This window comes from Diplodia seriata, assembly GCF_021436955.1.
Source record: "Diplodia seriata strain FDS-637 chromosome Unknown scaffold_9, whole genome shotgun sequence".
Taxonomy (NCBI): Eukaryota; Fungi; Ascomycota; class Dothideomycetes; order Botryosphaeriales; family Botryosphaeriaceae; genus Diplodia; species Diplodia seriata.
In genome coordinates this window covers 1,217,050-1,230,612 of record NW_027117316.1, presented here as the reverse complement: position 1 = coordinate 1,230,612, position 13,563 = coordinate 1,217,050, and the positions used below count along the sequence as shown (strand labels likewise).

The 13,563-nt window shown below is 55.4% G+C and overlaps 7 protein-coding genes across 7 annotated transcripts; 5 read left to right on the top strand and 2 right to left on the bottom strand.

Annotated features, from left to right (window-relative positions):
* Positions 1 to 433: 433 nt before the first annotated feature.
* On the bottom strand, positions 434 to 2,556 carry MDV1 (Mitochondrial fission protein; the record flags this gene model as incomplete). Its single annotated transcript, XM_066780211.1, has 3 exons — positions 434 to 709; positions 764 to 2,404; positions 2,461 to 2,556. The coding sequence occupies 3 exons, from the start codon at positions 2,554 to 2,556 to the stop codon at positions 434 to 436; spliced, it is 2,013 nt and encodes a 670-aa protein (XP_066629440.1).
* Positions 2,557 to 2,912: 356 nt separating this feature from the next.
* ARO7 (chorismate mutase aro7) lies at positions 2,913 to 3,847 on the top strand (the record flags this gene model as incomplete). The annotated part of the gene is made up of 3 exons (XM_066780210.1): positions 2,913 to 2,983; positions 3,074 to 3,689; positions 3,770 to 3,847. The coding sequence occupies 3 exons, from the start codon at positions 2,913 to 2,915 to the stop codon at positions 3,845 to 3,847; spliced, it is 765 nt and encodes a 254-aa protein (XP_066629439.1).
* A 477-nt stretch (positions 3,848 to 4,324) lies between these two features.
* On the top strand, positions 4,325 to 5,132 carry SLS55_008804 (uncharacterized protein; the record flags this gene model as incomplete). Its single annotated transcript, XM_066780209.1, has 2 exons — positions 4,325 to 4,332; positions 4,679 to 5,132. 2 exons carry the CDS (start codon positions 4,325 to 4,327, stop codon positions 5,130 to 5,132), a joined length of 462 nt encoding a protein of 153 aa, XP_066629438.1.
* A 467-nt stretch (positions 5,133 to 5,599) lies between these two features.
* POA1 (ADP-ribose 1''-phosphate phosphatase) lies at positions 5,600 to 6,217 on the bottom strand (the record flags this gene model as incomplete). Its single annotated transcript, XM_066780208.1, has 1 exon — positions 5,600 to 6,217. The coding sequence occupies one exon, from the start codon at positions 6,215 to 6,217 to the stop codon at positions 5,600 to 5,602; it is 618 nt and encodes a 205-aa protein (XP_066629437.1).
* A 335-nt stretch (positions 6,218 to 6,552) lies between these two features.
* RIP1 (Cytochrome b-c1 complex subunit Rieske, mitochondrial) lies at positions 6,553 to 7,496 on the top strand (the record flags this gene model as incomplete). The annotated part of the gene is made up of 4 exons (XM_066780207.1): positions 6,553 to 6,838; positions 6,946 to 7,034; positions 7,088 to 7,238; positions 7,315 to 7,496. 4 exons carry the CDS (start codon positions 6,553 to 6,555, stop codon positions 7,494 to 7,496), a joined length of 708 nt encoding a protein of 235 aa, XP_066629436.1.
* Positions 7,497 to 8,075: 579 nt separating this feature from the next.
* Positions 8,076 to 9,148, top strand: SLS55_008801 (uncharacterized protein; the record flags this gene model as incomplete). Its single annotated transcript, XM_066780206.1, has 4 exons — positions 8,076 to 8,148; positions 8,224 to 8,263; positions 8,484 to 8,587; positions 8,655 to 9,148. 4 exons carry the CDS (start codon positions 8,076 to 8,078, stop codon positions 9,146 to 9,148), a joined length of 711 nt encoding a protein of 236 aa, XP_066629435.1.
* Positions 9,149 to 10,062: 914 nt separating this feature from the next.
* On the top strand, positions 10,063 to 11,411 carry SLS55_008800 (uncharacterized protein; the record flags this gene model as incomplete). Its single annotated transcript, XM_066780205.1, has 4 exons — positions 10,063 to 10,218; positions 10,280 to 10,399; positions 10,446 to 10,745; positions 10,797 to 11,411. 4 exons carry the CDS (start codon positions 10,063 to 10,065, stop codon positions 11,409 to 11,411), a joined length of 1,191 nt encoding a protein of 396 aa, XP_066629434.1.
* Between the last annotated feature and the right edge of the window lie 2,152 nt (positions 11,412 to 13,563).

The window sequence follows — 13,563 nt, the reverse complement described above, 5'->3', positions numbered from 1 at the left end:
AACTGAGAAGAGAATGGGTATTGTATATGAGGAAAAGGAAGGGCAACACTTGGGTGAGGGCAAGTGGCGGGAGTTCCCTGGACGGGGAAAATGTATTGGCAAAAAAGATGCAGACGAGCTCGCACCTACCCGACCCAAGCTTCGGCCCGTCCACACGTGATGCTTCAACGCCAGGGCCGCTTGGCATTCCCACCGCACCCGCACTACATACTATGGTACGTTCGCTCGCTGCATCAAAACTCACAACTGTGCATGACACAGACTTTATGTGCAAAAATAAAAATAAAAATTTACAGCATGCGAACGGAGGATCTTAAAGCGTCTCAAATTCGTACAAGTAAGCATGTTGCCCCGCTAATGTACCCACAGCATCAACGACGCCTAGAAAAATGCCCATTGTACTGTACAGATCCTCGCATCCCGCCAGGCCGATTTAGCAGGACCAAACGCCAACAACGCCATCCTTGCGGCCTTCAATCAGGTATCCTTCCTTGATCTGGATCTTTTCGATGGCCGAAAGCGGCGCCGCCGGTTCCTCCTCTACCGCACCAGGGCCGCAGTTCCAATGTCTACCGTCCGTCTTGTCATACACCTTGACCACATCCTCACCGGCTGCCGCCACGATTCTCCGTGTGTCGAACGCCATGCTTGTGACAGGGTTGTCGTACGCATATGCATCAAAAATCGAACCAGTCCGGAGATCCCAAATCTGCTTCCGTTAGATATCGTGTCTCGCATAACTGTCTTTTCCATGGCGACTTACCCGAATACTCCTGTCAAGACTGCTGGTCACCAAGTGCACATCATCGAACTGGAGCGCCGTCACTGGACCAGTGTGGCCCACAAGGCTCCTGTGAACTTGACCGCTCCTAAGATCCCACAGACGAACCATGCCGTCTGCAGTACCGCACGCCAAAGCCGCATCAAAGCACTGTAAAGCGCCAACAAAGTCCGCAGACGCATCCGGCACACGACCTGTTTGTCGCCACCCATCTGTCGGGGCCATGGTGGATGATGCCTGAGCAGCTGCCCACAGCACATCCAGCGTTTGCACACATCGTCCCTTCGTCAGATCCCACTGGCGCAGAGTCTTATCAGCCGAGCCTGACACTAGGGTATCACCCCTGAAGTGCAGAGCCGTGACCTCCGCGACGTGCGCATCGAGAGTGAACAGAGGGCACTCCTGCATGCTGGTCGGTGGTGGCGGTGGCGGGGCATCTTCAGGGTTCTCGAACCCCAGTGCATCCTCGTCATCCTCCTCTCCATCCTTATTGATGCGGTTGTCCCGGGGTGCGTATTCGGCGCGGCTCAGATCCCAAAGACGGATAGTTGCATCCATGGATCCAGTCGCGACGATGTGATCTTCGACTTGCAGACAGCGGACAGATGACAGATGACCATCCAGCATTCCCATACAACGCCCAGCGTGCAGGTCCCAAACGCGTACCGTGTCGTCCAAAGCGGCAGTCACCATGGTCCCGAAAGGCATGTCAAAATCCAAAGCAGTCACGATATCCGTATGCCCGGCAAGTTCCTTAATCTTCGAGCCAGGCTCCAAGTGTTCATGCAAGACGGGCATGGATATCCGTCGGTGGGTTTTCCGCTTCCTGCCAGTCCTGGGAGATCGCGACGGCAGCTTCTCATAGATAGACTCCGACATGAAGCCGGGAGATCCCTCGTTGCTGTGGTCCGAGTCCGGTGCGACTGGCGTCACTGGAGACTTTTGCGAGAGAGCGGCCTGGTCCTCAAGCTCCTCCTGCACGTCTTCAAGTTTATTCTCCACATCATTGAGCTCATGCTCAAGCTCCGCTTCCTCCCCCTCCAAAGCTGCAAGCCTGTCAAGAACTATCTTGCGCATTGTATTCAGGTTGTAAATCTTGTTGTCGATTTCCCGGATTTCTGTGCTGCACATGTTTTTCCGCACACTCATCATTTCCAGACGATGAGCCAGCCCTGACTTCTCATTCTTCAGCTTTTGCAGCGATGGCGGCACATTCTCCTCATCGGTGTCCTGGTCGCTAATCAAGCGCTGTCCTCTTGAGTTATGACGCGGTCCGTGCCTCTTCTTTTGTGCTTTTTCTTCCTCGGGCAAGGTAGCCTGGAACCCTTGGAAAAGCGAGTATGTCGGATTAGATTCCGGTATGTCTGCGAGGAGTTCGTCGGGGAGATAGGTCAAGGCGCGTTGTTGGATCTCAGAGACGGACAGCTTTGAGCGCACGAGTTCTCTTGGTGTAGCCTGCGCAAGGTTGAAGACAGACCGTTGTATGCCAGGTCGCCGTAGCTCACGATGAATTTCGCCGAGAGCATGGTGGTAATGCTGGCTAACGCCGGCTTCTCCCAACGGGCCGATGAGGTGGTTTGCGGTCGCGGTGACTTTTCGCCCAAAAGCTTCTAGATGTCTTGACTGCTGTGACGTTAGAGGGCAGCACGCGCAATTGAGTCTAGCCGCAGGGCACATACGGTCGAGCCGAAGTCATCATCATCATCAAAGTCCTCGGAGAGTGCTCTGGGACGTGTGCCTGACCTGCCCCGATCCCCGGCGGAGGTGTTTGCCATGGGCGGCGGTGGGATGCGTGCTGAAAAGACACAGGGTGGCGATGTGCTGCGGACTCAACAGGCGGCGAACATGGCTCCTCTCGTGGTCGCGGGACAGATGTGTGGGGGCCACGGAGGCGCCTGGCGTATGCGGAGGGCGTGTTGGTGGTGGTTGCAACAGTAAAGCTGGCAGGCCGTCAAGCTGCACCCATCCCGGCCTCGGTCCCGCCTGCCGCCCTCGTGCGCGCGCGACTCGCTCGGCGCGGCACAGAAGGCACCGCGCAACAACATAGGTAGCTGGGTACCCGCTGCACGCCCGTCATGGTCCACAGCCATTCGACGACATTCTCCGCGTCCGGCCGCTGTCTCTCCCAACCATGGACACCGCCGTAGGTCTGACCAGCGCCGACGAGGTCTTGGACCTGGCCAACATCCGCTCGACTCTGATGTGTGTAAAATTCCCCACAATCTGAGCGCCCGCCGCAATCGCAGCCACGCCAACCCGACACTCCGGCGGCTCGCTAACCCGCGTTCGCAGCCGTCTGGAGGATACCATCACCATCTATCTCATCGAGCGCGTGCAATTCCCGCTCAACCGCTCCATCTATACCCCCGGCGCAATCCAGGTTCCCAACAGCCCTCTAAGCTTCTTGGATTGGCTCCTCTGTGAGCAGGAGAAGGTCCACTCGCGCGTCCGCCGCTACCAAGCCCCGGATGAGTACCCCTTCTTCCCCGAAGCTCTGCTCTCGCCGATCCTCAAGCCTTTGGACTACCCGCCCGTGCTACATCCTAATGACGTGAACGTCAACGGCAGACTGAAAGAGGTGTACATCAGCAACATCCTCCCCGCTGCCTGTGCAAAAGTCGACGGCAATGAGTCAAGCCAGCACTTGGGCTCGACAGCGGTGAACGACATTGCCTGCCTGCAGGCGTTGTCACGCCGTATTCACTACGGCAAATTCGTCGCCGAGTCCAAGTTCAGGAAGGAGACGGACCGCTTTGTGCAGCTTATCAAAGCAGAGGATCGGAAGGGTATCGACGAGGCTATCACCGATGCCGCGGTGGAGAAGAAGGTGTTGGAAAGGCTCCGCAAGAAGGCAACCAACTACGGAAACGACCCTGAGAACCCCACCGCTGCGCCGCCCAAGATCAATGTGGATGCTGTCGTGGCTATGTACAAGGCGAGCAACTATCCAGAGCATCAACAGAAATCAATCATTGACAATCACAACAGGATTATGTCATCCCGCTTACGAAAGATGTTGAGGTGGAGTACCTGATGCAACGCCTGAAAGGCACTCAATGGGAATAGCGGGGCGCTCTATTGTTGAGTCTATGCGATCTTGCTATAGACAAAGATGGAATTCGCGAAAAGCATGAGGGGCCCTGGTCTCACGATGAATACACGACTGTTGAAGTGACATCACTAGCAGGGTAATAAGATGCAGAAACAGAAGAAAACAGTCCAAAACAACGCCTCAGAGCAATCCAGACGAGCACCGACCGGATCTGGACTGAGCAGCTGAACGCATGTCGATACTCATAGAGGATGCAAATACTCCTTTTCCTTTATCCCGTAGCGGCCGAACAGCAAAAAGGCTAGGTCCAAATAACTTGCTCGCAAAACCATTCTGTGCGCCTTTAAACAAGTCCTAAGGGCTACTTCTCAACAACGCGCTAGGTAGATACGAGCAACTCGTGACACGATGTAGCTGGGTTGCCGTGGAAGCAGGCCGAAAGTACAAGTGTGGCGGTGCACAGCGCTTCTGCGTCATTACCCGCCCTCGTCATGCGCCAGTTACCTACCCAGACATCCGACCTGCAGGGCACCACCAGTTCGCTCCTCTGACGACCTCAACACTGCCGACCGAACCGGGTAATCTGCACAACCCCATAAAGCCGTCGTTATGTGCGGCTCTGACATATTCCTGGCCCTTCTGGCCATCCTCTTCCCACCCGTCGCAGGTCAGTCTCTCCACCGAGCATACCCGCTGTCGCAACCGCGCACAGGCACCCGCATCCACAATCAGCGCACCCGCCACATTCCTCTCTTACACCAACTACTTCCGCTCTCATGGTTCAAGAGGCCTCGGGATTAACGCTCACCGGTGCTAACAGTCTGGGTCAAGCGCGGCATATGCAGCGCTGACTCGCTCGTCAACATCGCCCTCTGCTGCCTCGGCCTTCTCCCCGGCCTCCTGCACGCCTGGTACATCATCTGGGCGTACCCAGAGCGCGACGAGTACGAGCGCGTGGCCGACTCGGAGAATGGCAACGTCACCTACTACTACGTCGCGCACGCCAGCACCGACGGCCGCCGAGGTCCCCCATCGCGGGGCAACAACCAGCAACAGTACCGCAGCCACCCGGCCGGCCCGAACTATGGCGCGGTTCCGAGCCAGCAGTTTCATGGACAGCACAATGGCGTCGAAAACCCCTGGGCCGAGGAGGGAAGGTCGGTGGCCAAGCAAGGCAGCAGCGCGCCGCCACCGCGGGCATCCCAGCCTGGTGATGGTGGTGAAGGGAGTGCGAGCCAGCCCCCGCCGACATATGCGGAGGCCGTCAAGGGCGACCACAAGGTTCAGACGCACGACTAAGGGCCATCGTCGGCGATCAGGCAGACAACGAGAAACCAATGATAGTGGCAGGCGGCGTAAGCGATTAGGCTCTGGAATAGGAGTTCTTTGAGGCGTTGCACTCCAGCCGGTGTGGATGCATAGTCTGTTGCTATTTTTCTATTTGCATCCAGCATTCTTCGGAGGTCTAGGTTTTTTATGAACGATACATCCCAATTTTTGCCGTTCTATGCTATGCTATGCACTAATCAGATGCTTTCAGCGAAAATCGGATATCACAAGAACACTTTATTCCGTCGTATGCCATTGGCGGGAGGATTTGAGCATGAACGTGATACTGATAAATGCCCCTGGTCGTGAAAGTGGTCATGAGAGGTAAAATTCCTGATATTGAGACTCATTATATCGTGATAGCTCGCTGCTTCGGAACTGTGGGTATCCAACTGCGCTCGGTCGTGAAGTCCATCCCAGAGAAAATAAACAAGGCATCAGGGTCTCTCAAAAACCGTAACGGTAGTAGGCATTCCCTGCTCAAGCTTGATGTTCCGCAGGACCTCCAAAGTATCCTCCCACGGTACTTGGAAAAGCCCAGAGTTGATCTTACAAATACGCAACTCAGTGATATCCTTCACCTTGCTTTCTTCGGCAATCTGCCTAAGCAGATTTTCCATCGCCGGGCCCGTGTTCTCCAGAATAACCTTTGGCGAGTCCCTCTTTTTGCCGAAGTATACGCTGGTGAAGAGGCAGCCGACATAGTGGCGGCACGGTTGAGCGTCCACAGGTGAGATCAGCTGCGCAGTTGCAGTGGTGGCTTTGCCGTTTCGGCCTTTTTTGCAGAAGTCTTGGTGAGCCTTGTGGGCTGAAGGGTAGTGCTTCTTGAAGGCAGCGGCGATGCCTGCGCCCCAGTCACCGATGCAGTTGCAGGCATGTATGAGCACGGCGTTGGGCGGCGCATCAAAAATGTCGCCAAAAACTTCCTCCACATTGAGAGTGCCCAGCTCTGAGGAGTCTGCGAAGGCATTGTTTTTCTTGTTTTGGGAGGCTCCTAGAAGGTCGGGTTCGTTGTCGTAAGCGCTGACCTGCTGCGAGGCTGTCTTCGGCGGCATTGTTGAAGGCCGGGTTGTAGGCCGAGATCTTCTGGAGCAGGCCCGAAGGCGATGCGGGAAGTTAGTCTGGAGAGCGACTTTGTGCGATAGCAGTTCAGTCATGTGTCCGCAGGCGTGAAGCAGCGGTGGTTTAATGCTCCCGTCGAGCCGGAGCAGGGCTGGGTGTGAGAGGGACGTGCGCGCACCAGCCAATGAGAGCTTGCACGATCAGCGCCGGGCACCGGGAGAAATCGTAACCTCTTGCCATTGACACCATTGAACTCGACCTCGAGCGTCGCATCCCCATCCTCCGCACCACCCGCCTCCATCCAACCCCGCCTCTCCGCTCAACCACCATGCCGGTACTCGCCTCGACTGCCAGCTCGCTGGCCCGCACCGCCGCGCGCTCGCAATTGCCTGCCGTGCGCGCTGCCGCCGCAACTGCCGTGCAAGCCCGCCCTGCCTCGTCCGCCTCCTTCGAGAACCCCTTCAAGGGCGCCCAGAAGACCACCAGCATCCCCACCACCGCCTGGAAGAAGTACCGCTCGAGCAGCGGGGAGACCGGCAACAGGGTTATCCAGTACTTCATGGTCGGCTCCATGGGTGCGCTGTCCGCCATGGGCGCGAAGAACACCGTGCAAGGTGGGTAGCACTCCTGCACCGGGGATATGGATGCCTGGGAACGACGTTTCATGGATTGGAGTGATGGGACACTGCATTGGAGCTGTGGCTAATCTGACGTCCGTCAGACTTCCTCGTCAACATGTCCGCCTCTGCCGACGTCTTGGCCCAGGCTAAGGTTGAAATTGACCTCGGTGCCATCCCCGAGGGCAAGAACGTAAGTGTGGCAAGCTTTCCCGTCAGGGCATCAGTTGTTGAACCATCGCGCAGGTCATCATCAAGTGGAGAGGCAAGCCCGTTTTCATCCGCCACCGTACCAGCGACGAGATTTCGGAGGCGGAGGGCGCCAAGTGGGAGGCTCTTCGGGATCCTCAGCCCGACAGCGATCGTGTGCAGAAGCCCGAGTGGTTGATCATGCTTGGTACGTGAACAGATGATCGGAGGCGGCTAAAACCCCCGAAAATTTTGGGACAACGTTCGACTAACGTTGTTTGCAGGTGTCTGCACTCACCTTGGATGCGTCCCCATCGGTGAGGCTGGCGACTTTGGCGGCTGGTTCTGTCCTTGCCACGGTTCTCACTACGACATCTCCGGTCGTATCCGCAGGGGTCCCGCTCCCCTTAACCTCGAGGTTCCCGAGTACAGCTTCCCTGAGGAGGGCAAGGTTGTCATTGGTTAGGGGAACCATCCTGGGAGGCTTGATTTTCAAAAGCACGTAGACGGAGGAAGACAGACGTGTGTTGATAGCTGGGATGAAAGAGGCCGCCCAGCCTTGGTCGTCATGCTTCTGCTACTCTTCTCCTTGGCATCATAGAGCGAGGAGGAGTGGGGGGATGCATTTGTATAGTCATATCACTTTTTTCCTTTGTTGGCGTGCATTTACTCGCGTGAGGCTGCTAAAGACTGTACACGACGAGTTACTGGCACATTAATGGCTCAATTAGACTCAAGATCCCGGCACAATGCAAGCGCCCCTGGCAAATTGCGGTAAAGCGGCTGCATGGTGCTCCTCGAGGGATTCTTTCCAGTGCTGAACAACCCCGAAACAACATTAATAGAGAAAAATATCAATTGAGTGCACCATGCACGTGAGGATTGCGGCCAATCAGGTCGCGGCAGCACCCCGCGCTAAAGAATTTCAGGCAGTGACCATAACCACACCTTGCGGTCCGCTCCACTTGGTCTTCGGACACCGACCCCTTCCCTTTCTTTCGGACCAACACCTCGAAGCAGAGAGCAGGACACACGCCTGCCCAGCATGGTCTACTACTTCACCAGCAATGCCGTGTCGCCGGCGGCGTTCATCTACGTCGGCAAAGACAAGGTTGAGAGTACGTCGCTCGCGATGGCCAGCGTGACTTGCGGAAAGCGTTTGAGATGTCGCTGATCGGATCGCTACTGAACAGATGAGGAGCTGATCAAATTTGGTTGGGAAGAGGATGTGTGGTGAGTTTATGCTGCTTTTTGTGGTGTCTGCAGTGGTCGCCTCTTACTGTATCCACCACCGGTGTGCCTCACGGCTCGAAGGTCACTGCTTGTTCGTTCAGGGAATACGATGTGAACTGACATGTTGTAGGGTACGTCATATCTGGTGATCGCGAGTTCTGTTCTTCTGTGTAATGCCAACATGGTTGATTCCTTAGTTTCACGTCGACAACCTTTCCAGTGCGCACATTTATGTCCGCCTCCGTGAGGGCGAGACATGGGATAACATTGCTGAGGAGCTGTTGAAGGACTGCGCACAGCTGACCAAGGCAAACTCCATTGAAGGTATACTCGTCCCCCTTGCACAATTTATTTCTATAAAAGTTGTGGCTACAGTTACTAAGTTTCGTAGGGAACAAGAAAAACAACATCACTGTCATCTACACGCCATGGTCCAACCTGAAAAAGGACGGCAGCATGGCAGTTGGCCAGGTCGGCTTCAAGGACAACAAGAAGGTCAAGCGCATCCATGTTGTGGAGCGCGAGAACCCTATCGTCAACCGTCTCAACAAAACCAAGGTTGAGAAGTTCCCAGACTTGCGGCAGGAAAGGGAAGATAGACAGAGTGAACTTAGGAAGAAGGACCGCGCGTCGCAACAGGAACGAGTGAGTTTATGCTTCCTCAACCTGCAGACATGCTTGGCGCGCTCTCGCTTGACCCCGGACAAACACCTTACTAATACACTTCCGCCGGTGCAGAAGAAGGAGGAAGCCCGCATCGCCAAGGAGCGCAAGGAGCTGGCATGGCAGAGGGATCATGCTTACGACGATGTGCACGCGGACGACCAAGTGGCGCAATCGAGCAACCAGGACCGCGATGAGGATTTCCTCGACGACTTTATGTAGCTGATAAGCCGCTCCAAATGGAAGCCATCCGGCAATGCTCCCAAGAGGCTGCATATTGCAAGACAAACGCTTGTACCAATAAAGTGAGCTCCGCGAGCTACTGGATGCACATACCCATTGTCTCATTCAGCATGCGTATTTTATGGTTGAAAGGGTCGTAGATGGTCCTCGCAATCCTGATCTCATCTCTAGTCCTGTTTCGGGCGTCAACAACCAGCCTACACCATGCAATGGGGGGAAAGGTGGCGCACCTGCCAGACTTCCAGGTGTTCAAGTATCGGTCGCTGCTTCTCCAGCCATGTTCGTGCCACCATACATGTATCAAGCGCTTGACTATGCGATGTTCGAGACCCCTCTCTCGCGTGGCGCCGCGGAGGAATTCAAGGGTGTTGTCAATGCGGCGCTGGTCGAACGACGTGCGGTCGTTTGTACGGAAGATGCGTCGTAGTCGGTCCCGGAGGGTGAAGCGTGCGGGCATCGAGTACTGCACGGCGCGGAGACCCCAGGTGTAAAGGCGTCGGTAGGCACGCAAGATGTCGCGGTCGGTGGGCGGCATTGCTGATGCAGCGCGACTGAGGACCTTGGTGGCCGGTGTTTGGCTGTGTGGCTGCGTCGACCTGATGCCGGAATTAGGCCGCGTGCGTGCACGGCCAGCCGCGACCCGATGGTCTACTCAAGCTGCGAGCCCGCCGCAACCTACTTCGTCTCACCTCCACACACCTCTACACCTGCTCGCTTTTCCCGCTCGCCACCGCCGCTTCCGCGCGTCTGACCTCGCCGCTCTCTGCTTGCTGCGAGCGCGCGCAGTTGTCGGTCGCTGAGCGCTGCTGCAACAAGCCCTCTATCGTGTGTCTTGCCCACTAACTCACCCAGCAGCATCCTTGCCCAAGGCCGAATGTTGAAAAGTCGCCATTATGGGAAGAATACGTAGTCGCGCATCGTCGGCGCACCCGGCAGATCGCTCAGCTTTGCCCCCCTCCAGGCAGCAGCCGCACAAACGCCGAAGGAAGAACGCCTACAAGGTCGTTCTGGAGTCGGTGACGCAGAGGAGGAAGAAGCTCCGTTTGACCGTCCGTCCTTTTATCTTCCATCCCTTGTGCTCCCGCGCAATCTGATCTTGTCGTCGTCTAGGCCACCTTTGACCAGCAAGCCCCACCTGGCTACACATTCATCGGCTTTGGGAACGCAAAGCTTACGGCGCAGTGCAAAGAATTCTGTCGTAAGCGTGGCGAGCTGGCTTATTCTGTTTCCGTAAGGATTCCGCCTTGACTTCCAAGCGGCTTGTTAACACGCCAAGGCGCCTCCGAAAAACAATGCCACTGCGGACCCGGAAAAGATCTCGTTCCACGTGAACAGGCTGGGCTTCTATTTCCCCAATAAGATCGTCGACCTGGCCATGGAGTGGCTTGGCATACATGTCAACGGGGCCAGGCCGCGCTCCAAAAGCGGCTCAGGCTTTACTCGCGGCCTAGGCCGCAGACTCAAGCAACACACCAATCTCAGCGAAGAAGACCAGGTCCGAGCAGCTATGAGGGACCTGTTTCCAAAGATGCCAGAGGATTCGCTGGAAGCCATCGTAGAGCATGCCTTTGCTGAGGTATGAGCCTCCGTCTCCGTAAGTTCGCCGTCCACTGACCTTTCCTGCCAGGGTGCCAAACGGGTAGGTAACGCGACAAACCTCTCTTTGGAGCGGCGCGTGCAGATGGCGGTGCTTGCTCACGTGCGGCACAAGCACACCGAGTACGACAAACTACTCAAAGAAGTTGGTTACATCCAAGCTCGCAAGTCTGTGGAAAATCCATGCATCGAGAAAATCCTCACATGGCGCGGCGAAAATCTAAACGAGGACGATGACGTTGTCGAGATGGAAGATGACTTTCGCGAAGTCATTGTCCTCGACGACAGCGACGCCGGTGACGAGCAAGACGACGACATGCAGTCTGACTCGGAGTCGAGTGAGGAATATGCACCGCCTCCAGCTACCCGCCCATCCGTCGGGAACATGCCTCGTGGCCGTCTTCCAATGGCCAGCATATATACTACTGCAGCGCCTAGACCCAGGTCACTTGTTGAACCGCTATCTTCGCCGAGAGTCGGCTATGATCGGCTGCATGAGAGACCCGTCTCTTACTTTACTACTCATCACCAAGAAGCAGCACCCTCAATAGCATCTCCCCTTGTTACAGTACCTCGGATACCACAGGCATACGATTCTTACAACCGGTGCGTTCAGCGCTCTCAGAGCAGCTTGGGTACCGGCTAAAGTTTTCTAACCTTTCCGGCAACAGCGAACCTTACGAGTTGCCTTATCGTGAACGAATCCATCCAGCCCAGGTGAGTGATGTTTCGAATCGACCGTGCAGCATTTCAAGCTCCGCAGTCTTGCGAAATTTCTTGCTCACAAGTGGTACTCACAACAGCCTTTCGCTCGCCCCCGCAACGCTGGACAAGAGCATTGTGATGAAATCCAGCTGGTGAAGGCTGCCAGGTACGCTGCCGAGCCCCCTCGTGCACAGCATGCCCCTCACTACCTCAGTGGGCGTCTTCCCGCAGTAGAAAGCCATAGATCTCATGTGGCTGACAGGGTTGAATCTGGTTCGCGCCCCCGTGCCGAGCCTCGCCCTGAGGATGTTGTTCCTTCTATAGAGAAGGATGAGTCAAGCTCAGCTCCTCCGACAATGAGCAACGAGACGCCTCGCTATGTCTCACATCAGGAGCGATCTCTCATGCCAGATCCCGCTATGCACGGGCGGACGATTCTCCCGCTGTATCAAAAGACTCAAGCCGTGGATGAAACTACGCGGCGCATGCCGCAGGGAAACGTCATAGATTTGACAGACAGCCCAGGACACGCACCCAGATATCTTCACATGAGCAGCCGCCAGCCCGTCACAGTGGAACCTCCTGAGGCTGGGCGCACGCAGCCCAACAGCCTTTCTATTGATGAGAGGTATCGCAGCCGTCGCCATATGGAGCACGATGCCAGCCACAAAGTCAGAACGGTAGGGAAAAATGAACCGTCCCCTTCCTATTCTCCCAACCATGCAGGGCAAGCAGAAAGCCGTCGCGAGCTCGAGACTGTGTTGCTAGGCGGTACCCCTGGTAACGGAACGGGAAGGTCACAGCAACCGAGTTTCACTGGCGATCTTCTATCGAATGCTCCAGTACCCTTACGTCACAATGCTGACCAACAGATTTTTGAGCAATCAGTTCCCTCGAAGCGTTGGTCCGGTGACTGGATGCCGGGCCAACTCAACGGACATGATAATCGATCTCCGTATTCTGTTCGCAGAAGGATTGATGAGGGACCTTCTGGTCCCGGTCGTATGGTAGCAACAGTCGATTCTCCAGGTCCATCACAAAGGTCTCGTGTTCCAGTTGTGCCAGAACGTCTGATTGCCAATCCTTATGCGCGACGGGACCATGATGTTGCTCTCAGTCCAACTCGCATGAGGGTCGCGCACACGTACCATCCCGGCACAACGGGAACCCGAGTGCAGCCCGACAGCGGCCATGAGTATCGAGCGCCGCCCCGGGCTCATTACCATGATTACCGGCCCGCAAACGGAAATGCTTACCGCTGAGCCGGTTTGTGCTGGATAGTCTCCTTATTCAGCATGATCATATCATCAATCCACGCCAGGCTCTTATTACCCTGTCCTGCGAATTGCTACTGCTACCTTTACGACACTCAAGACAGTATATCCAGACTGTTCGGTGAGAATAACGACCCGATCCCACTCCATTAATGAGGGTCTTAGTTCAGACTAATTGAGTTTCTCTATTACAGACATCTTGTATAGCTAGCACAACAGCGCGTGTAGCCGGTTTGCATCACACTTCTCGCGTTCATATGCGTCAATCCGAGGTAAAGAATACCGATACCGGAAAGAGGACATGCCGAGAGGATAGAAATGGAAGCCGATCACTTGTTGAAAATCAGGATGGCTTCGAGTCTAACAGTCTCAATGGGCGCTTGCTTCTCTCAGTTCCGGGTAATGAATGATCAAAAGCAAGAATCATGCAGTACCAGGGCTTTTGTTCAATGCAACAGCTGCTTCGGTTAGCCAATTGCTCCCACAGAAGTCCCCACAATTGTTGAAGAATGTTGAGAAGTATCGAAGTTAAGCCTACGGCATACACAATAGGATTCAGGGGCCTTAAAGGTCCATAGAAACAAAAAACAAAGAGCACCGAACAACCCATGGCTAACACTGACAAGCACGCTCGGGCACAAACCATTGTTCCTCTGCTTCGTTGATACACAATACCATTGTATTTATTTGCTCAGTATAAAAACCTGCTTGTATTTCTTCCGTACCTCAACGCTCGAGTCTTGTCTTCCTTGCTTGCGAAAGATCGCTCACGAAGACACTCGTCAGTCCTAATACAGGAACGGTTCACGATAGCAGGGC